We start from the raw sequence: 22894 nt of genomic DNA, 5'->3' as shown, positions 1-22894 counted from the left end.
CGGGATTATCTGTGTTTTAATTGCAGATCAGCTGTGATGGTTAATAGAACCAGAAATGTTTGGTTGGGGAAGGTTATTTTAGATTGTGTGATTCGGGGAAAGATTATGTTGTCCATGGTATGCTGAGTGAATGAGAGAGCCTCTCATTTATTTTGTTTCTTTTCTAACAGTGTCTTTTCCTCCCCCCTTTTCCCATCCTGCTCCAAATTTAAAATTCTTAAGGCTGAATTATGCTGTAAGCCTTGCTGTATCCCTGTTGCCTATAAGAGTTCTTGGCAGACAGGCATATTAGATTCTCATATAGTAGTAGTTTCTCATACTGCTTTCTTCTTTTGCTCTTTTTTTTCCTTAAAATCTTGTTAGTCTCTTGAGAGTAGACTTCGTGTGTGTGTGTTTCTGTACCTGTCTGTCTTTAGTGCTTTAGTGCTCACTGATTTAATTCTTGAAATGAATTGCATTTTTTTATGATTCCCCAGATGTGAGATGAATATGCTATAGGGATAAGCCTGATTTCTAGTTTAAATTGTAGTGTTATGTTAAAGTAGCTCAAGTGAATATTGCAGTGAGTAGAAATAACAGGAATTGTTTTTATGAAGGATGATTCTCTGATTTCTTCTTTTGAATTTGTTGGTATGTATATCCTATCTAATAAAAGAGAAACATGGTAATTAGCGTAAGACCACTACCCTTCCCATTGGCTAATCAGGGCAATATGCAAATTAACTGCCAGCCAAGATGGCGGCCGGCAGCCAGGCAGCTTGAAACTAACATGAGGTTTGCTTGGTTCAGTGACGAAGGACTCCAGCGTTCCCCGCCTGCCGCTGCAGGTCTCTGAGCTGCAACTCTAAGCAACTATGTTACAAATATAGAAGCTAAACAAAACCCCAGAAACCTGCTTTAGTCTGCCGGGCACCAGGATCAGTGTGACAGGGGGCAGCGCCCAAACCCCCTGATTGCCCTGTGGCTGTGTGTGTGACAGGGGCCGGGGCCACAACCTCCCTATCCGCCCTGCTTTGTTCGTGACAGGGGAAGGCGCCCCAACCCTCTGATCAGCCCTGCGCTGTGCCTGATAGGGGGGAGCTCCCCAACCCCCTGATTGCCCTGCGGCTCTGTGTGTGACAGGGGTTAGCGCCCCAACCCCCTGATGGGCCCTGCTCTGTGTGTGACAGGGGGCAGCGCCCCAACCCCCTGATTGGCCCTGCTCTGTGTGTGATGGGGTAGAGCCATAACCTCCCCTTCGGCCCTGCCCTGAGTGTGAGAGTGGCGGTGCCCCAACCCCCTGATCAGCCCTGCCCTGTGTGTGACAGGGAGCGGTGCCCCAACTCCCACCACATGGGCCCTACTCTGTGAGTGACAGGGGGGAGCTCCCCAACCCCCTGATGGGCCCTGCTCTGTGTGTGACAGGGTACGGAGCCCCAACCCCCCTGATGGGCCCTGCTCTGTGCGTGACAGGGAGCAGCGCCCCAACCCCCTGATTGGCCCTGCTCTGTGCTTGATGGGGTGGCGCGGCAACCTCCCCATCGACCCTGCCTTGAGTGTTGACGGGGGCGGTGCCCCAACCCCCCAATCGGCCCTACCCTGAACGTGACTGAGGGTGGCATCGCAACCTCCTGATCCGCCCTGCTCTGTGCATGACAGGGGGCGGCGCCCCAACTCCCCAATTGGCCCTGCTCTGAGCCCGACCAGGGGCTGCACCTGGGGATTGGGCCTGCCCTCTGCCACCCGGGAGCGGGCCGAAGCCAGCAGGTCGTTATCTCCCGAGAGGGCACAGGCCGGGCTGAGGGGACCTCCCACCCCCACCGAGTGCACAAATTTTTGTGCACCGGGCCTCTAGTCTATACTAATAAAAGGATAATACGCTAATTAGACTGAACATCTTCTGGACAAAGCCACAGTGGCAGAGGCCTAGGCAGAGGCGGTTAGGATTGGGCCTAAACTGGCAGTTGGACATACCCTGAGGTGTCCTGGGTTGGAGAGGATGCAGGCCGGGCTGAGGGAATCTCCTCCCCCCTGTGCAAAAATTTTGTGCACCCGGCCTGTATTCTATATATATAAAAAGCCAGCGACCATAATGCCATAATGACCAGTTGGTATGATGCCCACTATGGCCAGCGAACCGCCCGATCAGGTACATATGTCTCCTTTTTTCCCCATTCACCCAAGAGCTCTCTATGTGGTTAGCTGACGCTGCTCCCTGGCCAGTAGTATTGCAGCTTTACTTACTCCTCTGCTCAAACCTGCTCTTTTCTCATTCTTCCCAGTTACTCTTCTCAAAAGTATCCTTTAATAAGTACTGCCCACTACTGGACTCTCCCACCCCAATCAAGGGTGGGGCGGGCCAGCCAAATGCCCCACCCCCGATTGGTTGTCCTACCATGATAGGCCTGCAGCCCCTCACCCCTGCTGGCCCTGCCCCTGATCCCATCCCCCACACCAATTGGGTGTGGGGCTGGCTGGCCAACCACCTGCAGCCCCTTTCCCCAGCTGCCCCACCCCTCTGACTGGCCTGCAGCCCTTTCCCTGGCTGGTCCTGCCCCTGATTGCCCCCCACCCCAATAAGGGGCGGGGCCAGCCAGCCAACCTGCAGCCCCTCCCCCAGCCCAGTCCCACCTGAGATCAGCCCCCCCCCCCATCCCAATCAGGGACCGGGCCTGTCGCCCACAGCCCCTCCCCCCGCCTGGCCACGCCCCTGATTGAACCCCCAATCGGGGGCAGGACCCACCGGCCAATTGCCTGTGGCCCCTCCTCCCAGCCAGCCAGGCCCTGATCTCCCCCAATAGTGCCGGGCTGGCTGGCCAACCCCTGCCATCTCCTCCTCCCAACAGGTCCATCCCTGTTCTGCCCCAATTTGGGCTGGGCTGGCCGGATCCTACCCGTGTACGAATTTGTGCACTGGGCCTCTGGTATATACACTGAGTGGCTTGATTATTATGACCACCTGACATTTGTAGGCAAATTAGCTATAATTTCGCACTGAAGTTGCTAGAGGGCCAGACCATTATAAATAGGAAGCAGGTTGTTTACCACGATGGTAGAAGTGATTTTTTCCTGAAGATATGGGTAAACAACGTGATTTAGCAGCCTTTGAATGTGGGATATATATATATATACACACACACACACATTCTCTCTCTCTCTCTCTCTCTCTCTCTCTTTCTCTCTTTCTGAGTGGCCAGATTATTATGACCACCTGATGTTTGTAGGCACATTAGCCGTACACTGCATCGTATGGGATATGGAAGCTGAGGGCCTGTTCGAACACCTCTGCTGTCTGCAGTTACCAAGATGAAACGTCTCCAATTCGCACAGGAACAGAAGGATTGGCCAGTCGAGCATTGGCTAAAAGTCATGTGGCCCAATGAATCACATTTTCAGTTGCATCATACAGATGGCAGAGTGAGAATTTGACGGAAACAGCATGAAAGCATTCACCCCACATGCATGAGTACAAACCTTCAAGCTGGTGGGAGCAGTGTTATGGTTTGGAGCATGTTTTCCTGGCATGATTTGGGCCCCTTTGATTCGTGTGGAACAACGTCTGAATAGCACAGCATGCCTAAGTATCGTTGCTGATCAAGTTCATCCTATCATGTTGATGGCGGATCCCAGTGGAGATGGCTTCTTCCAACATGACAATGCGCCATGCCACGGTGCTCGCATTGTGCAGGAGTGCTTTCAACAACACGAGGGAGACTACCTTGCTGAGGTGGCCCCCACCATCACCAGATCTCAATCCAATTGAGCATTTGTGGGACGAAGTTAAAGTTAAAAGAGCCATCAGGCAGCTGGTTCCACAACCATCAAATCTCACAGAACTGGACAGTGCTATTCATCAGGCATGGTGTCAGATTCCTCGCATCACCTTTCAACATCTCGTGGAGTCAATGCCAAGAAGAATCGCTGCAGTATTGAAGGCAGAAAGTGGCCCAACGAAGTACTGATGGGGTGGTCATAATAATCTGGCCACTCAGTGTATATATATCCCACGTTCAAAGGATGTTAAATCGCGTTGTTTACCCATATCTTCAGAAAAAAATCACTTCTGTCGTGGTAAACAACCTGCTTCCCTATTTATAGTGGTCTGGCCCTCTAGCAACTTCAGCACGATATTATAGCTAATTTGCCTACAAACGTCAGGTGGTCATAATAATCTGGCCACTCGTGTGTGTGTGTGTGTGTGTGTGTGTGTGTGTGTGTGTGTGTGTGTGTCTTTGCAGTATAGTACTGAGTGAAGCCTAAGGGGTAGTTTTAATGACTGGAGTTCTTTCTATTTGGGTCACTGATTTTGAACTTCATGTTTTCTGCTCTCTTCAGTCAGAGAAAGCTGTTAAAGGCTTTGCTGAAATCTTTTGACATGTTGAGGGAGAGTCAGGCGATCCAGGTATTTTGCTCTGACTCTGCCACTGTAATAGTCAGCTAGGGCTGCTATAACCAACTACCACAGACTGGGAGGCTGAAACAAAAGACATTTATTTTCTCAGTTTTGGATTCCAGATGAAGAGATGAGCAGGATTGGTTTCTTCTGAGACCCCTCCCCTGGGCTTGGTGATGGCTGTCTTTCTCTTGCTTTCAAATGGCATGCCTTTTATGAGTGTCCGTGTCCACCAGTCATGGATTAGGGGCCTTTCTCCAAATACAGTCACATTCTGAGGTCCTGGAGGTTAGGATTTAACATATGAAGCGAAGGGGGGGACACAATTTAGCCTATACAGCCATTAAGGGGCTCTGTTGTGACTTGGGCAAGTAATAACAGTTTAAAGGAAGTGAAGTGAAAAAGGCATTTGTGAAGACTGGGTTACTCAGTTGTGAGTAGTTTTATTTTAGGGCTGGGTCTTTTAAAAAATAATTTATTTTCTATTACAGTTGACATAGAATATTATATTACTTTCAGGTATACAACCCAGTGATGAGACATTTACATAACTTATGAAGTGTTCATGCCAATATATCTAGTACCCATCTGACACCATATATAATTATTATGGTACTAGAGGCCTGGTACATGAGATTCGTGCACTGGGGGGCAGGCCGGTCCTGCAGCCTGGGGCTCTCGCAGTCCGGGACCCCTGGCTCCTGTCCGCCCGCCTGCAGTGGAGGCAGGAGAGGATCCCGCCATTGCCATTGCACTTGCCAGTCGTGAGCCCGGCTTCTGGCTCAGCAGTGCTCCCCCTGTGGGAGTTCCCTGATCACCAGGGGCCAGCTCCTGTGTTGAGTGTCTGCCCCCTTGTGGTCAGTGTGTGTCATAGCGACCAGACCTGTTGTTCTGCAGTTTGGTTGCTGTGCATATTATGCTTATACCAGAGGCCCCATGCACGACATTCGTGCATGGGGGGAGGAAGGGTCCCTCAGCCCAGCCTGTGCTCTTTTGCAGTCCGGGAGCCCTTGGGGATATCCAATTGCCAGCTCAGTGAGCCTAAGGTGGCAGTCGGACATCCTTAGCTCTGCCCCATCACCACCACTGCGCTCTCCAGCTGTCATCCTGGCTTCTGATTGAGTGGCACACCCCCTGTGGGAGCACACTGACCACCAAGGGGGCAGCTCCTACATTGAGCGTCTGCCCCATGGTGGTCAGTGCACGTCATAGCAACTGGTTGTTCCACTGTTTGGTTGATTTGCATATTACCCTTTTATTATATAGGATTATTGACTATTTAGGGCCAGGTCTTGATTTAGAATATAGTTGTACTTTCTATTTTCACCTTTTCTTCATGTTGAGCCTTTATATTTGAAACACAAATAAAACTTCACCATTCAAGGAAAATTTGAAGTTGTTTTTAGAACAAATTTTACTCAACAAATTTGTAAATGGGAAGATATTTCCCCCTATCCTCTATAAGGTTTAAAATGAAAGAGTATATTTTTTTCTCTCTTTTAACATACGAATTATTCAAAAGTGTAACAACATATATTGATTGTTTTGCATTTGACTTAAGTCATTTCCCATATTTGTATAGTAAATCCTTGATTTGGCTCTTGTGTAGCACCATCTGATTTCCCCCCAATACATTAAATTCTTCAACTGAGGGAAAAGTCACATAACATAAGATTTACTGTTTTAACCATTTTAAAGTGTCTGACTCAGCACCAGTTAGTACATTTGCAGTGTTTTCAGCCACCACCTCTGTCTAGTTCCAAAACATTTTCACCATCCTCATAGGCAACCTCATTCTCATTCAGCATCCATTCATTGTTCTTTCCTCCCTTTCTCTGGCTCTGGCAACCACTAATCTGTTTTATGTTTCTGTGTTAGCATGTTCTGGATTTTTCATATAAATGGAATCATACAATGTGTGACCTTTCCCCCCAACCCCCCCAAAATACATTTTTATTGGTTTCAGAGAGGAAGGGAGAGGAGAGAGAGAGAGAGAGAGAGAGAGATAGAAACATCAATGATGAGTGAGAATCATTGATCAGCTGCCTCCTGCACTTCCCCTACTGGGGATCGAGCCCTCAACCTGGTCATGTGCCCTTGACCGGAATTGAACCTTCAGTCCGCAGGCCGACGGTCTCTCCACTGAGCCAAACTGGCTAGGACACCATATGTGACTTTTTAAATCTGACTTCTTTCAGAGGTTCATCCATGTTGTAGCATGTGTCACTATTTTATTCCTTTTTTGGCTGAATAACCTTAAAGCTTCCTTTGATGAGTGTTAATATCTTTATTCTTATTTGATGTTAGTAATAGGAACTAGAATATTAGGATAATTTTATTCTAATAAAATTAGAAATTTGATGATTATAAAATGACCTTTCAAAAAAAATTACCTTTCATACATCCTTTTAGAATTACTGGTGATGACATCTGAATTGAAGCCATTAGTTGAATTTGGATGCTGAAACTTAGTTGAATTCATGGGATAGCTGAGTCAACAAATTACTTCACCAACCTCACTGAGTCAACCTCACTTAGTTCACTTCTTATGTTCCAATTCAAATCACATACAGCCCTAAGAGATTAGACAGAATATTTATTCTCTTATTACACACTAGAGGACCAGTGCATGAAATTCATTCACTCAAGATGGGGGGCATCTCTCAACTCAGGATGGGGGGCATCTCTCAGCCTGGCCTGCACCCTCTCGCAGTCCGGGAGCCCTTGGGGGATGTCAGACTGATGTCCCACGTGGACCTAAGCCATCAGTTGGACATCCTTAGCGCTGTCATGGAGATGGGAGAGGCTCCCGCACCACTGCTCTGCTTGTCAGCCCTGAGCCTGGCTCAGAGCTTCTGGCTGAGCGTGCACTGACCCTGTGGGCGTGCACTGACCACCAGGGGGCAGCTCCTGCATTCAGCATCTGTCCCCTGGTGGTCCGAGCGCATCATAGCAACTGGTTGTTCTGCTGTTTGGTCAATTTGCATATTGGCCTTTTATTATATAGGATGGTTTCAGGAGAGACTGAAGTAAAAAGGATGAAGGAAGTAGGTAGTACTAAGAATATTTTCATACAAAGGAAATCATAAATTTTTAGGTCCTTTCCTGTTTTTAAAACAAAATGTGGAAATGCTTCTAACATTTTTTTAAATATGTAGAGGTTGAATTTATTAACCATATGCTACTGTAAACATTCTCCAAATAGTCAGTGTTTTGATACTACTGATTAGAAGCGTTATCATCATGGAGTTATTTTCTGAATTGTATGGATGTGAAATCCAGAATTGAATAATCCATATTACCTTAAAAAGCACCTAAGCTTTAAAAATGACAAATAACCAACCGACTAAATAATCTGTCAATACTTGCTCACTCTTTTATAGAATATTTTTATATTGAGAAATTAACCATTAAATTCTATTGAAAATTCTATTGACGTATTTCCATCATCCTATGCAGAGACCGATTTCAGATGAACTTTTTCCTGTTTTTTTTTTTTTTTTAACTTTTATTAGTATTTACATTATGTTGAATTTACTCCGGGGCCATAAGTTTTTGTTTCTTCAGTTTCCTCTGGTTTATCGTTTTCTTCTGTACAACCTCTTCTTCTGGTTTAGGAAATCACCTGCTCTTTTTCAGTAGGGATCCTCTCAGTGTGGCAGGGAGCTCATGTGTGTGATAATCTTCCCATGAGCTCTGTAAGTTCTACCCCAAGTCTTGGGGGCTTAGTTCACCTGGATGTGCTCAATGACCAGAGAATCTACATCTAAACCCTTAAATTCAGCTTTATGCTCTGCATTTTTAAGAACGTACAGCAAAAATTTAGTCTTTTTGGCCCATTGTTTGTCCTGTGCACACCTACCAACCCCACCATTGTAACAATGGAATGGCACACATTGCTTCTGTAAAGTGACATCTTTTAGATACTTGGTGGCTTTTCCAATATGCATACTCTTTGATGGCTTGGGCAGTTTCACGAGTGCTTTTTGTTTGGTTTTAAAAAAATATATATTTTTATTGATTTCAGAGAGGAAAGGTGAAGGAAAGAGAGATAGAAACATTAATGGTGAGAGAGAATCATTGATCAGTTGCCTCCTGCATGCCCCCCACTGGGGATCAAGCCCACAATCCAGGCATTTGCCCTGACTGGGAATCAAACCGTGACCTTCTGGTTCATAGGTGGATACTCAACCATTGAGACACACTGGCTGCTCACCAGAGTGCCTTTAAAGTGAACATGAAGATTTGAACCTTTTGATTTGCATGGTTTTGTGGAGTTTTCTGGATCAAGTGATTAGCAAACCATTTTCAGAGGTCACCTCTGGCCACTTTCAGGGACAGCACTCTCCCATCCCCCCACCCCCAACATTCTTTATGTGTTTTTCATGCTCTGATTTAAAAAATACACTTAAAATGTGTTTTTAGCCCTAGTGGCTGAGTTGGTTGAGGGGTGTCCCATACACCAAAAGTTCGCCGACTTCCAATTCCTGGTCAGGGCACATGCCTGGGTTGTGGGCTCTATCCTTGGTGTGGGGCAAGCAAGAGGCAGCTAATGGGTGTTTCTCTTTCTTCCCCCCCCCCTTCCCTCCTCTCTCTCTAAAATTAATAAAAACATTTAAAGAATGTGTTTTTAAATCATTGATATTTGTATTATTGGAATATAAGTTTAACTGGAGAGCGTTAAATTGAAACTCTATAAGCCAGTGGTTCTCAACCTTCCTAATGCCATGACCCTTTAATACAGTTCCTCATGTTGTGGTGACCCCCAACCTTAAAATTATTTTCGTTGCTACTTCATAACTGTATTTTTGCTACTGTTATGAATCGTAATGTAAATATCTGATATGCAGGATGTATTTTTTTTTAAATATATATTTTATTGATTTTTTTACAGAGAGGAAGGGAGAGGGATAGAGAGTTAGAAACATCGATGAGAGAGAAACATCGATCAGCTGCCTCCTGCACACTCCCTACTGGGGATGTGCCCTCAACCCGGGTACATGCCCTTGACCGGACTTGAACCTGGGACCCTTGAGTCCGCAGGCCGACGCTCTATCCACCGAGCCAAACCGGTTAGGTCTAGGATGTATTTTCATTGTTACAAATTGAACATAATTAAAGCCTAGTGATTAATCACAAAAACAATATGTAATTATATATGTGTTTTCCAATGGTCTTAGGCGACTCCTGTGAAAGGGTTGTTCGACCCCCAAAGGGGTCGCGACCCACAGGTTGAGAACCGCTGCTATAAGCTCTTAACAGTTTTTCTATTCAGATGTTAGCTTAATGCTGCTTATATAAATAAGTAAATACACATACTGAGAATTTCTGTGGTAGGTCCTTGGAGCCTGAAATTAGATGTATGTACTTGTAGTAGTCATATGAAATAGTATAGTTGATTCCTCCTTCTACACTATTCTTACGAAATTTAAAAGGACAAAAGTCAGGTCTTAAGATTTTTTAGTGATAAAATGGGGTCTTATGATAAACCTAAAATGATTTGGTATACTATCAAACATCTAATGAAAACTTCATTTAAAAAATTTGAACAGTTTTCGCCGGCTGGTGTGACTCAATGGTTGAACGTCAACCTATGAACCAGGAGGTCAGGTTTCCATTCCCGGTTAGGGCACATGTCTGGGTTGTGGGCTCAAACCCCAGGGGGGGTGTCCAGGAGGCAGCTGATCAATGATCTCTCTCATTGATGTTTCTATCTCTCTCTCCCTCTCCCTTCCTCTCTGAAACCAATTATATATATAAAGATGTGAACAGTTCTCAGTCATTTTGTGGGGTTTTCTGGATGAAGTGATTAGCAAACCATTTTCAGAGGTCACTTCTGGCCACTTTCAGGGAAAGCATTCTCCCATCCTCCCATTCTGCCCCCCTGCCCCCATTTGCCCACCCCACATACGCATAGCACACAACCACTCTAACTCAACCCAGGCTGTTATCAATTGTGGTTTTCCTTCCATCAGGCTGAATTTTACAGCTGGTGCTTAATATTAACACTTATGCTATGAATTGGCCCTTTTCAAATGTGCAACTGGGTTCTGCCATTAAATCTAATAGTTCATTTTGTAAATGGGTTGACTAAAAGCTACAAATGAAACATATTAGAAAAAGGAAGATAAGTAAAAATGTTCATTTGAAAATGTTTTCAGTGCTGATATTTGTAGTGAAAGTACTTTTTCCATACCCCAGTGTCCTAGAACGAAAACATCACCATGGCTACAGAAATTGGTTCTCCTCCTCGTTTTTTCCATATGCCAAGGTTCCAACATCAGGCACCTCGACAACTGTTTTATAAGCGACCTGATTTTGCACAGCAGCAAGCAATGCAGCAGCTTACTTTTGATGGAAAACGAATGAGAAAAGCAGTAAACCGAAAAACGATAGACTATAATCCGTCTGTAATTAAGTATTTGGAGGTAAGTCCAGATCATGTGCTTCATGTGACCAAACTTCGTTTTTTTACAAAGGAGAAAGTTTTTTAAAATAATAAAATGGTAATAGTTATAGTTGTATTGCTTAAAGTACTGGGATTTTAAGTGCAGCCAGTCACTAGTATTAAAAAAAAAAGCTACATTAATTATCTTCACAAAAAATTATTAACGTTAGAAATAGGTTTTGTTCTAAAGGTTCAGAACAAATCTCTGAAGAGGATACTCTAATCCCTAGGCCAGCATTGAAATACTTGATAAACCCACAGAATACATGAAATGTTAAAAAGATTTCCAACTTAGGAATTAATATGTTGTAGGCACATAGGAGAAGAAGATTCATTCAGAGATAAAGACAGATTTAGTTTTTTCCATGGGCTTCATTTGGAAAACTAGACTAGGGGAGTTTAAGAGGAAGAGAGGAATCAAGAAAATTAAGGTCAAGAGAGGAGGAATTGTTTTTGTGCTGAGCACAAAATAATAGATATCAACTATTACTATATATGTTTTAGAACATGAAAAAATTTTAATCCTGTTTCCCTCCCATTTAATAATAGCTTACATTTCATTAGTTTCATATTGAGTACAATGAGCTCATATAGCAATTGATTAATTAATTAATCTCTTTTTAACAGAATAGAATATGGCAAAGAGACCAGAGAGATATGAGGGCAATTCAGCCTGACGCAGGTTATTATAATGATGTAAGTATAAGATATGCCATACTGCTTAATATAAAACTCTTTGCTTAGATATGTGAATCTGAAAACATGTGATCTCAAATTCAAACATGGACTTTTCTCATCTCAACTTAAATTTTTCTTTTAATCTGATGAAAGGTGAACTTTTGATTTGGGGCTTAAAGCGGAGTTCAGCAAAAGATTACACTGTCTCAAAATCTGTGTAATAGGAAAGTTAATTTTAAATTTAGCTGATTATTGACTTTGAAAAGGAATTGGGGAAATCTGGTACTTGATTTTGTTGCTTGTCTAGTAATAATTGACATTTAACTTTTCTGTATCTCAGTTTTCCTCAATTAATATAGATTAACTAGAGGCCTGGTGCACGAAATTAGTGCACGGGTAGGGTCCCTAGGCCTGGCCGGCAATCAGGGCCGATGGGGCCTTCCTTCCCCCAGCTGCCAGCTGCCAGCTGCCGGCCGGGGCCTTCCTTTGTTCCATGCCGCCACTTAGCAAGCAGTCGAACTCCCCAGGGGACAATTTCCATATTAGGCTTTTCTTATATAGGATTTAATCTATTATTATTATAGTGGTTCTCAACCTTCTGGCCCTTTAAATACAGTTCCTCATGTTGTGACCCAACCATAAAATTATTTTCGTTGCTACTTCATAACTGTAATGTTGCTACTGTTATGAATTGTAATGTAAATATCAATTATGCAGGATGGTTTTAGGCGACCCCTGTGAAAGGGTCGTTCGACCGCCAAAGGGGTCGCGACCCACAGGTTGAGAACCGCTGTATTATTACAGTATTTTTGAAAGTCCTTTATATTCCTGAATTTGTCTTTAAATATTGAAATAGTAACTTTGCATGTCCTTGGCTTATGTCCTGTGCATCATCAGGAGTTCTTAAAACCCAATATGTATTTTTTTTTTATAGCTGGTCCCACCTATAGGGATGTTGAATAATCCTATGAATGCAGTAACAACAAAATTTGTTAGAACATCAACCAATAAAGTAAAGTGTCCAGTATTTGTTGTTAGGGTAAGTATTCTCTTGGATATTTTTGGCAAAATTGATCCTTAGTTAGTCTGTAAATATATATAATAGGACAAAGAAAATTAAACACTGTTTTAAATGTGTACCTGGGATAAAAATCAGTGTATTGCTAGTCATTTTATTTTGGAATACCCAATTATCTACTATATCCACATTTACTAAGGTATTACTTTTGGATTATTTTCTTCTTACTGCAATTTCCATAGAATTCATTTTTGAGCTGGCCATGCATATATATTACAGTAGGTCTCAGACTAGGAGACCTTTTGAATAGGAATTGCTCTTGAATAGGAATGCTTTTGTTGTTTAGAATTTAGAAAGCAGCATCTCAAGGTGAATGAAAACGTTTAGGTGTTACTAGGAAGCAAAATACTTGAGAAGAGCTGAAGACAAATGGTAGACCTTAATTGTCAGTTCCGAAGGTACATAGTAGGTATTCAATACATTTTTACTGAAATTTTTAAAGTATAGTTTTAAAACAAATGGTACATTGACATGATTCAAAATATTGACATTTGAAGCATTTTGTATTAAAAAAAAAAAGTCTTCCCATTTCTGTCTCCCAAGCTAGTTAGTAGTCAAAGTTGAGCAAGTAAGAATTGGAAAAAACACACCAACAACAAACAAACAAAACACTAGGACAGAGAAAAGACAGTCATAGCAAATATGTGGCAAATGAGCAAAATCAATAAGTCCTCTGATATCAGGGAGGTGAGCTATATGGAGACCTGAGAGGGACTGGAAGAGATGCTGGTTTGAGCCCCATAAAAATGTTACAGTCACTGTAAGGCCTCCTTTTTGCTTCAGAGGCATATATCAGTAGATACATCTGTAAAGAAGACCTTATTTCAATGGTTTTTGTGTTAGTAGAGCCAACTAGTGTGTAGGATGATTTTGTTTGCAGCTATTTTAATATCCTCTTAGCATAATACTGAAAACCTTTTTGAAATGAATAGAATCTGAGCATACTCTATCCTGTATCTTGTAACATGGTAAATTTCTCATTTTGGGATCTATGGGATCCTAGTAGAAATTTGCACATAGAGGCATAGTCCAGATTACAAGGTATTAAGACATATAAACATTACAAGGTATTAAGACATATAAACTGTGGGTCTTGTGTCTACAGTTGGGTTGCCTGTAGTATTTACTGGGTTGGAATCCATAGCAGATAACAGAAACTAGGAAAGTAGGAGGATTTTATTCATAATAATTCAAATCATAATCTGCAGGTAAGCAATGAAAAGCCAGATTGTCCTATGTCTTTATAATTTACCAAATAGTCTTCATTTTATGTAACTCATCCTGCTATTCCTATAAACAATTTGTATTTTTTAACTCTGTGTCACAGTTTTTATTTTGGAAAATAGGAGTGTTATATTGACAGTTGTGTATTTATTTGCATCTTCTAAGGAAAATGAGTTGTGTAATCTATCATAGAAACTTGAAAAAAAAAATACGTGTTTTTAAAGAATATATATTTATTTCTCATCTAATGGTATATTTTTATTGATTTAACAGAAAGAAGAAGGGGTTGGGGAAGGAGAGAGGAAGAGAGGGAGGGAGAAAGGGAGGGAGAAAGACAGAGAGAGAAAGAACATCAGAACATCAGTGTGAGAGAGGAACTTAGATCGGTTGCCTCCCACAAGCACCCCAACCGGGGATCGAATCTAAAACCTGGGTTTGTGCCATGACTGAGAAGCACACACACTATCTTTCGGTGTACTGGATGATGCTCTAACCAACTGAGTCACAGCAGTCAGAGTTGCAAAAATATGTTTTTTGAGTTTATAAATCACAGATTTTTTTACAGTAGGAAAATTGTAGCATTAATATATTGGTGTAGTGTTTGTCATGAAATCTGCTGTACTACTTTTTTTTTTGAGAGATCAGCATAAGACCTGTTACTGCATGGTACTGTGAATGAAGGAGAGCTTTAAAAAGCTTTTTTTTTGTTTTGTTTTGTTAGTACATTTATTTTCCAGTAAAAATTTGATAGCTTTGATGTCCTTAAATTGGTACTTATTGTTATTTTTTTTTTTTCTTCCATAAAACCATGGTAACTTTTCTGTCTGAATTGGTCTAGTAGTTGAAATCCTTCATTCAGGCTTTGAGTTTTTCTGGTGATTGACCATCTTATCTATGTTAGCCTGTCAATAGGAAAATGAAGTCTATGCACGTTTTGTTTTGAAATGCTCTTTAGAGTGCTTAGGCCTGTGTAGCTGAGCAAGGTGCTTGCTTATAATGTATTTAACTATTTTTAATTCAGTTAATGAGCTAAAGTGCTAGAGCTTTTCCTGCACTGTGTTAATAAAGTTTTTTTTCTGACAAAATACTTGCTTATAAATCTGAGCTACACTTAAGTGATAGTCGGTATCATCTACTTAATATTGATTATTACAAAATACAATTTTGTAAATAAAGACTTTCTTAAGTGTTTTAAAAATTAATTAAGGTTGAGGGTTTGTGGCCTTGTATAACCTGTCTTTTTTTTCCATCCCTAGTGGACTCCAGAGGGAAGACGGTTGGTCACTGGAGCTTCTAGTGGAGAGTTCACCTTGTGGAATGGACTCACTTTCAATTTTGAAACAATACTACAGGTAACAGTGATCATCAGATGGCAGCATCATTCTGTGGTACTGTATAGAACTTGAGATATAGTAAATTTATTGGCATTTTAAACTTACACTTAGACAAATCGTTGTGAGTTAATAGATGCTCCTGTGAAGCCTTTCATCTTGTATGTAATGTTTACAAATGTTTTGTTTTCATAGGCTCACGATAGCCCAGTGAGGGCCATGACTTGGTCACATAATGACATGTGGATGTTGACAGCAGACCACGGAGGATATGTGAAATATTGGCAATCGAACATGAACAACGTCAAGATGTTCCAGGCACATAAGGAGGCGATTAGAGAGGCCAGGTTTATACACAATATACCATTTTCTGTAGTCCCTATTGTCATGGTTAAAGTATTCTCTAAGTGTATTCTGGATGCAGAGATGCGTGGGCTCTGCCAGATTCTGAGAGATTCTCTGCACCCTGTGAACACAATGTTTTTCTTTGTTTTCACACATTCACCATTTTGCTGGCGCCTTTCTGAAGTAGATTTGTCCTGGTATCTGCCTTTACAATATGTTAGAGATGTATTGTCTGCCACATTTTGCACTGGTTTTTTCTCTTTTCATTTATGGTTAATAATGTGTACACGTTACTTCTTTTTATTACTTACTGTGTAAGACAAGAATATTTCATTCCAAATAAAGAACTCAGTCTTTAATTATGCAACTGAATAAAATCTAAAGCCTACAGAAACACTTTCAGAGTTCACACAAAATACGAGAAAACAGGCTTAAGTGAAGACCTGGTCGGCTTGGTTATGCCATGACCTCAAAGGAAAGTACCATAGGTCTAGAACTCTCACAAGTAGCTCTGGATGTGGCAATCATTAATGGATTAATGAACGGGTTCTTCAAGCTTTGAAACTATGAGCAGGTCATTGGTAAGAAGACTCTAGGACTTTTCTTCCAGTTCACTGCTGGTACCGACAGAGCAAATGTGTAATAAGTGCAGTTTACAATATTTTCAGTGAGTTGTATGTACTTGTGCATATCGATGAGATATGTGCAGTAAAACTGGAAAAAGAAAGCTTCACAAACCAGCCTGAAGAGTTGCTGCATCCTCAGAATAAAGCTGAGCAGCATTCTCCGTAGCTGTGCCATCCGTGTGGCGAGAGGTTGACATCTTTATAGAAACATCATCCACTGCAGTCACTGTTTCTACTTTCAGAATCTGAACAAAACTTGGTGGATAAACATGCCTCTGCGATGACTTTGCTGTGGTGTCCTGCCCATACATTGAGTTTGCACAGTTGGTCACTTCTTAGTCATCGGATTAAAAAGTTCAAGGGAGTTCTTAGAGTTAAATTAGAAACTTGAGGATCTTCCACGACGGAGGGGAAAATGACTCTCTCCTTTGCAGCAAATTCTTGGGCTTTACACACAATTCTGAATGTCCCTATGCTAACTTTTTTGTCAAAAGGTGCAATATTCACGAGATAGCTTGTCGGAAAGGAGATGGGAAAGTTTTCCGTAGACTTTTTAAATAAATCAGAGACATCATATGTAGGAATGTCTTTAAAAGCACCAGTCTTTAAAAATCCTGTCCAGCTTTTTCCAGTTTATCATTTCATGGAGTGTCTGAGGTGAAAGCTGATGCTAATTTTTTGAGCAGTGTTCTTTCGTGATTTAAAAGATTGTTTACAGGAATATTGCAGAAATGGAATTCAATTAGTTTCTACACTTAAATTAGCTCCATGTTTTCTGTTGGTACAACAGGAAATCCTGTATTGTGGGAAGTGTGAATAGCAGCAGTAGTAATACACTTGTAAAGTGCTCTGAATATTGATGATTGGAAATTAAGAAGCAACTACTGTATTAAATTCTTTTGATGAGATGCCATGGTTAGCTGACAACATTCTCTTTATGTTGCGTCTTCACGGGTGGATACTTCCCTCTTCTATTTATAAGGCAGCACAGTGTTTTTATTTTTCCCTGTCTGAGAAGCACAGATAATCTGTTAAATGCTGACTTCTTTCCCCTGCTGTGTGTCTTCATGTAACAGTTTCTCACCCACGGATAATAAATTTGCTACATGCTCTGATGACGGCACTGTTAGAATCTGGGACTTTCTTCGTTGCCATGAGGAAAGAATTCTCCGAGGTATGTGTACTAACAGTACTCATTGGAATATTTACATAGGAAGGCATTTGTGGTTAAATCACAATACCACAATACTAGCTTACATCTCCATTCAGTTTTCTCACATACACACTGTCGTAGGCTCTCTCTTTTTTTTTTTTAAATATATTTTATTGATGTCAGAGAGGAAGGGAGAGGTGGAGAGAGAAACATCCATGATGAGAGAGAATCATGGATCGGCTGCCTCCTGCACGCCCCACACTGGGAATGGAGCCCGCAACCTGGGCATGTGTCCTGACCGGGAATCGAACCTTGACCTCCTGGTAATAGGTTGACACTCAGCCTCTGAGCCACACCGGCTGGGCTGTCGTAGGTTCTTTAAAGAAACCTAAACCCTCTGGTTCAAAGTCACTTCGTAGATTTTTACTATTAATATTATCTTTGAATTCTTTGAGCTATAAATTAAACATAGGTGTTTCCTTTCTTTGATTCCTTTCCCCCAATTACTTGCTTATGTGTATGCATTTTTTAGAGCTATATTCCTTTTCATGTCTAGTACCCTGGATACCTTTCTCTAACATACTGACACTATAATTTTATTTAGATAGCTCACATTCTCTTGGCAGTCTTTTTGCAATTAACTGATGTATCAATAGCTCTACTTCTTAGTGTTGAAAGCTTGTTTTTTCATTTTATCACATTTGTACCACATGACCCATTTGTTACTAAAATTTGGAGGGTCCTTGTTTACTTTTATTGATATCATAATTATAAACTAACATCTATTAATCACTCCATCTTAAAAAAGAAGTCTGTATTTTCATTTGGATTAGCTTAGTTTTAGACTTCATAAAGTGGGGCTTTTGAAATACCAGCAACACATCAACACCATTTATGGAAGTTAAGTGGTGCTAGAGGTTAGGGAATTAACTTTGTGTTTTCTATATGCAATATAAACATTTAGACACAAACATTTACACTTTTAACGAAATCTCATTAGTTTATTACTAACTAGGAAGGTAGTTTTCTCAAGTGCTTAATTTGCACCTGCCCTGATATAACCAAAAGTACATTCTACTCCATGCTCTTGGTTTCATTACGCCACAAAAGTAACAGTTTCCATGGGTGTATAGGTGCCACAGGTGTTGGGTGTCAAGAAATTATTACTCAGAGATTTTCCTTTCTGTTCAAGAGTCAGCAGGATTAGTTGTGTTGGTTGATTTGTAAGTGTTTTATAACTTCAGAGCTTTATTTGCAGCATATAGTGTCAATGCATTCTAGACAAGAAAATAAATGCCCTTGATATCTAACCCATATTTCAGTACAGTATATTTATTTATTTATTTATTTATTTTTAAAATATATTTTATTGATTTTTTACAGAGAGGAAGGGAGAGAGATAGAGAGCCAGAAACATCGATGAGAGAGAAACATCGATCAGCTGCCTCCTGCACATCTCCCACTGGGGATATGCCCGCAACCCAGGCACATGCCCTTGACTGGAATCGAACCCGGGACCCTTCAGTCCGCATGCCGACGCTCTATCCACTGAGCCAAACCGGTTTCGGCCAATACAGTATATTTAAAAAATCACATTTGCTTAAACATTCCTGGCCTTGCACATTTTATGTGGGTTCATCCATAGTATTGTGTGCAATAGCTAGTGTAAGGACGGAGTACCATCACAGTGAAAGTGTGCACGCACTATGAAGGTCATCCTATTGTCCAGCCTCAGAGACTGGGTGCAGTCTCTGAAGTCATCAGGTTTGAATTATTTTATGGGTGAGTACTATGACCTGGAAGGCTTAAGTGACATGTTCAGTGTAAAGTAAGTTCAGAGCCAGGACTAGAATCTTACCACTACACTCCTAGTCTAATACTACACTAATGTTTCTTCTTTCTTCACTATTAGTAGAAGTCTTTTTTTTTTTTTAATATATTTTATTGATTTTTTTTTTACAGAGAGGAAGGGAGAGAGATAGAGAGAAACATCAATGAGAGAGAAACATAATTCAGCTGCCTCCTGCACCACCCCACTGGGGATGTGCCTGCAACCAAGGTACATGCCCTTGGCCAGAATCGAACCTGGGACCCTTGAGTCCACAGGCCAATGCTCTATCCACTGAGCCAAACCGGTTAGGGCTATTAGTAGAAGTCTTAGCTGTTAAACAGAAATTAGATAAACACCTTTTTCTAGGCTTTGGAAATTCTAAGAAATACAGAGGAAACAATTTTATTTATTAAAAGCAATTCTAAACTACCAAGAACAATTAATTTTATAGTAGATTAAGACTATAATACCTGAAGTCAGATATAAAGCTACTATGCATCTTGGATTAAAAAAACAAACCTGTTATGTAGTAACATTTTTCAAATCCAAGTTCTAATGAAGTGTTACTCAATTTTAGTAATGAAACTATTTCTAAATGGTGCTTAAGAACTTTTCCTCCGCAATTTCCTCTGTATGTGAGGTATTAAATAGCAGTTAAATATTTTCAGATTTGAGTCCAAGTGAATTTGGATATAGTTAAGTGGATACTAACCCATTCCTGTTCTTCCTATAGCTTAAAAAGACCCCACTATCATGTTTATATTGATTTGAGAGTTGAATTTCATTTTTTAAAAAATGTGGGTGCTCTTTTTATTTTATTTTATTTATTTATTTTTTAAAAATATATTTTATTGATTTTTTACAGAGAGGAAGGGAGAGAGATAGAGAGTTAGAAACATCGATGAGAGAGAAACATCGATCAGCTGCCTCCTACACATCTCCTACTGGGGATGTGCCCGCAACCCAGGTACATGCCCTTGACCGGAATCGAACCTGGGACCTTTCAGTCCGCAGGCCAACGCTCTCTCCACTCAGCCAAACCGGTTTCGGCTCTTTTTAAGTTTTACTATGGAAATTGCAAAGAGGCATAAAAGTATAATAATATACCTTCATGTACTTATAGGATATATGTTCTAGGTAATTCATGTTTTTTGCTTAAAAAAATAATTTTAGAGAAAAGGAAGGCAGGGTAGAAAGAAAGAAAGACAGACAGCAGACATCAATGTGAGAAAGAAACATCAATTAGTTGCCTTCCACACATGCCCCGACTGGGGATGTGCCCTGACCTGGAATAGAACCTGCCTCCTTTTGATATACGGGAGGATGCTCCAACCAACTGAGCCATACTGGCCAGGCCCTGTTTTATTGCTTAAACATTTTTTTTACTTTATTTTTATGATATGTTTCTTAGTATCTCAGTATATGGAGTAAATATGACTGTTTAAAAATTTTTTTTAAATTGATTTCATTGAGGAAGGAAGAGGGAGAGAGAGATAGAAACATCAATGAGAGAGAATCATTGATCAGCTGCCCCTTGCTCGCCCCCTACTGGGGATCGAGCCCACAATTCCAGGCATGTGCCCTTGAGTGCAATTGAACCCAGGACCCTTCAGTCTGCAGTTCAGTGCTCTCTCTACTGAGCCAAACCAGGTAGGGCTAAATATAACTGTTTTAAACCATGTTATTTATACCACCCAAGCAGTTTTAATATAATAGTAGATCTGGTGTGGTGGTTAAGTTATTATACTTCAACTGGAGGCCGGTGCATGAAATGCGTGCACGGGTAGGGCCCCTAGGCCTGGCTGGCGATCAGGGGCAATCGGAGCCTTCTGGCGGCTAGCAGGCTGCGGCATCCCTTTCCTGGCTGCCAGCTGCTGGCCAGGGCCTGCCTTCGTTCCGCGCCGTCCCCTGGTGGTCAGCATACGTCATAGCGAGCAATTGAACTCCTGGTTCCTGGTTGACAATATGCATAGTAGGCTTTTATATATATAGATTACCCATATTTCCTCATTTAAAATTTTTTTTCTGAATTTTAGAAATGTTTATAAAATAATAAAATTAATGTTCTTATAATTTTCCTATCTTTCACTTGGGTTGGGGATCATGGAATGATAGAATTCCAAACAGTAAGGATAGGATCTTGCAACTTCTAAAATGTTAGTTGCCCCAGGTGAAGGGGTCATAATCATGTATCCCACACACACTCTGCAACATCGTGCAGGTACGCATATGCCTATAGCATGTGAGTGTTGTACATTAGACCGTCACTTGGGATTAAGTATTAATAAAATTCAAGAACATTTTAATTGAAGGAGAGGTTTGCGATCATGTAGTCCAACTCTATTAAATACTTACCTTTTCCACATCATTCCTAAATGTCAGTGTTCTACTCAAACATTTTTAGTGATAATAGTATTCACTGCCTTACATGATTCCCTTTTCCAATTTTACATTACTCAAATTTTCAGAGAGTTCTTTTCCTCTCTCAGAAATCTGTTTCCTTACAACTTATCCTGCCTCTGGAACATGAAGAATTAAGTCTGTACTCTCTTCTCCATGGCTCCTTGGAGTACTTGAAGACAGCTGGCACGTCTTTAGTGTCATCTTCCAGCTGTGAGCATACAAGGGTCCCTATGCATGATAGAAGCCAGATACCGTACTGTTGAGTGCAGAATTTACAGTTGCTTTTTTTTTTTTTTTTTTTTTTATAGGAATATTTTTTTTTTTTTTAAATATATTTTATTGATTTTTCACAGAGAGGAAGGGAGAGAGATAGAGAGTCAGAAACATCGATGAGAGAGAAACATCGATCAGCCGCCTCCTGCACATCCCCCACTGGGGATATGCCCGCAACCCAGGCACATGCCCTTGACCGGAATCGAACCCGGGACCCTCCAGTCCGCAGGCCGACGCTCTATCCACTGAGCCAAACCGGCTTCGGCTACAGTTGCTTTTTGATGTCCTTCCTGAAATTGTAGGCTTCTTGGAAAAGGAAGAAGTTACATGAGAAAAAGTAATCCGTATTTTTAAGGTTACAATGAGCATAGACCTATTGTCAGGAGATTTGCTATTCAAAAGGTCTTGATGATTGGTTCATAGGTCGGAAAAACAGACAGACATTTAGTAAATTGAATATAGTGCAGCATTGAAAAGTACCATGTATGTGTATATCCACCCATATGCAAGTCAGCATCACTTATGCACATCCTGTCCATATAAATTGCAGCACTCAATTTATGGACTGGAATTAAAATAACATTTAAGCACCAGGAGTACATGAGCTTCTAAATCAGGGGTGGGGAACCTTTTTTTCTTCCAAAAGGCATTTGGATATTTTTAACATCATTTGCAGGCTATAGAAAATTATCAGTTTAAAATCTAGCCTGCTATATTTGGTCAAACATTTAATTGACTCACCCCTAATGCCTTGCATACGGCCCACAGGTCAGATGTTCCCTACCCCTGCTCTAGATTACTGATGCTAATGCATTTGACTCAAAGCTAAATAGACCTATTAAAATGGATTTGTTTAATTAACATACACTATACATACTACCATAAGTACAAGTTTTTTTTTTTTTTTTTTTTTTTTTTTACTGGTTTTGACCCCTATCGTGCTTCTTAAAGTTCAATAGGGAAGGTAATATTTTCACAAATTTAAGATGGATAGTATGGGAGAAGAGTCATGCTACTGATAGAAATGTAGTTTTATCAGTGTAGTTAGATCACTTACGACCAGCTAACCTGTAAATGAGAAGCGTTGGAAAAAATGGAGTTGGTAAGAACACTGAAGTCAATTTTAGTAAAA

At 41.0% G+C, this 22894-nt stretch overlaps 1 protein-coding gene across 8 annotated transcripts in view; it reads left to right on the top strand.

The window, feature by feature from the left end:
- Positions 1–22894, top strand: part of WDR33 (WD repeat domain 33) — a 117092-nt gene that overhangs the window by 40482 nt on the left and 53716 nt on the right. For 5 of the 8 annotated variants that reach the window (XM_059704795.1, XM_059704796.1, XM_059704793.1 and 2 more), the window contains exons 2-7: positions 10574–10800; positions 11448–11516; positions 12433–12537; positions 15057–15152; positions 15327–15478; positions 17179–17276. In XM_059704795.1, coding sequence (XP_059560778.1) covers positions 10597–10800; positions 11448–11516; positions 12433–12537; positions 15057–15152; positions 15327–15478; positions 17179–17276 — 724 coding nt within the window. In that variant the 5' untranslated portion in view covers positions 10574–10596. Of the gene's footprint in view, positions 1–10573; positions 10801–11447; positions 11517–12432; positions 12538–15056; positions 15153–15326; positions 15479–17178; positions 17277–21575; positions 21632–22894 lie in introns of those variants that run through there. The other 3 variants (XM_059704800.1, XM_059704794.1, XM_059704797.1) reach the window with 3 other exon arrangements.

This window comes from Myotis daubentonii, chromosome 7 (assembly GCF_963259705.1).
Source record: "Myotis daubentonii chromosome 7, mMyoDau2.1, whole genome shotgun sequence".
NCBI lineage: Eukaryota > Metazoa > Chordata > Mammalia > Chiroptera > Vespertilionidae > Myotis > Myotis daubentonii.
This window is presented reverse-complemented; position numbering and strand designations above follow the sequence as displayed.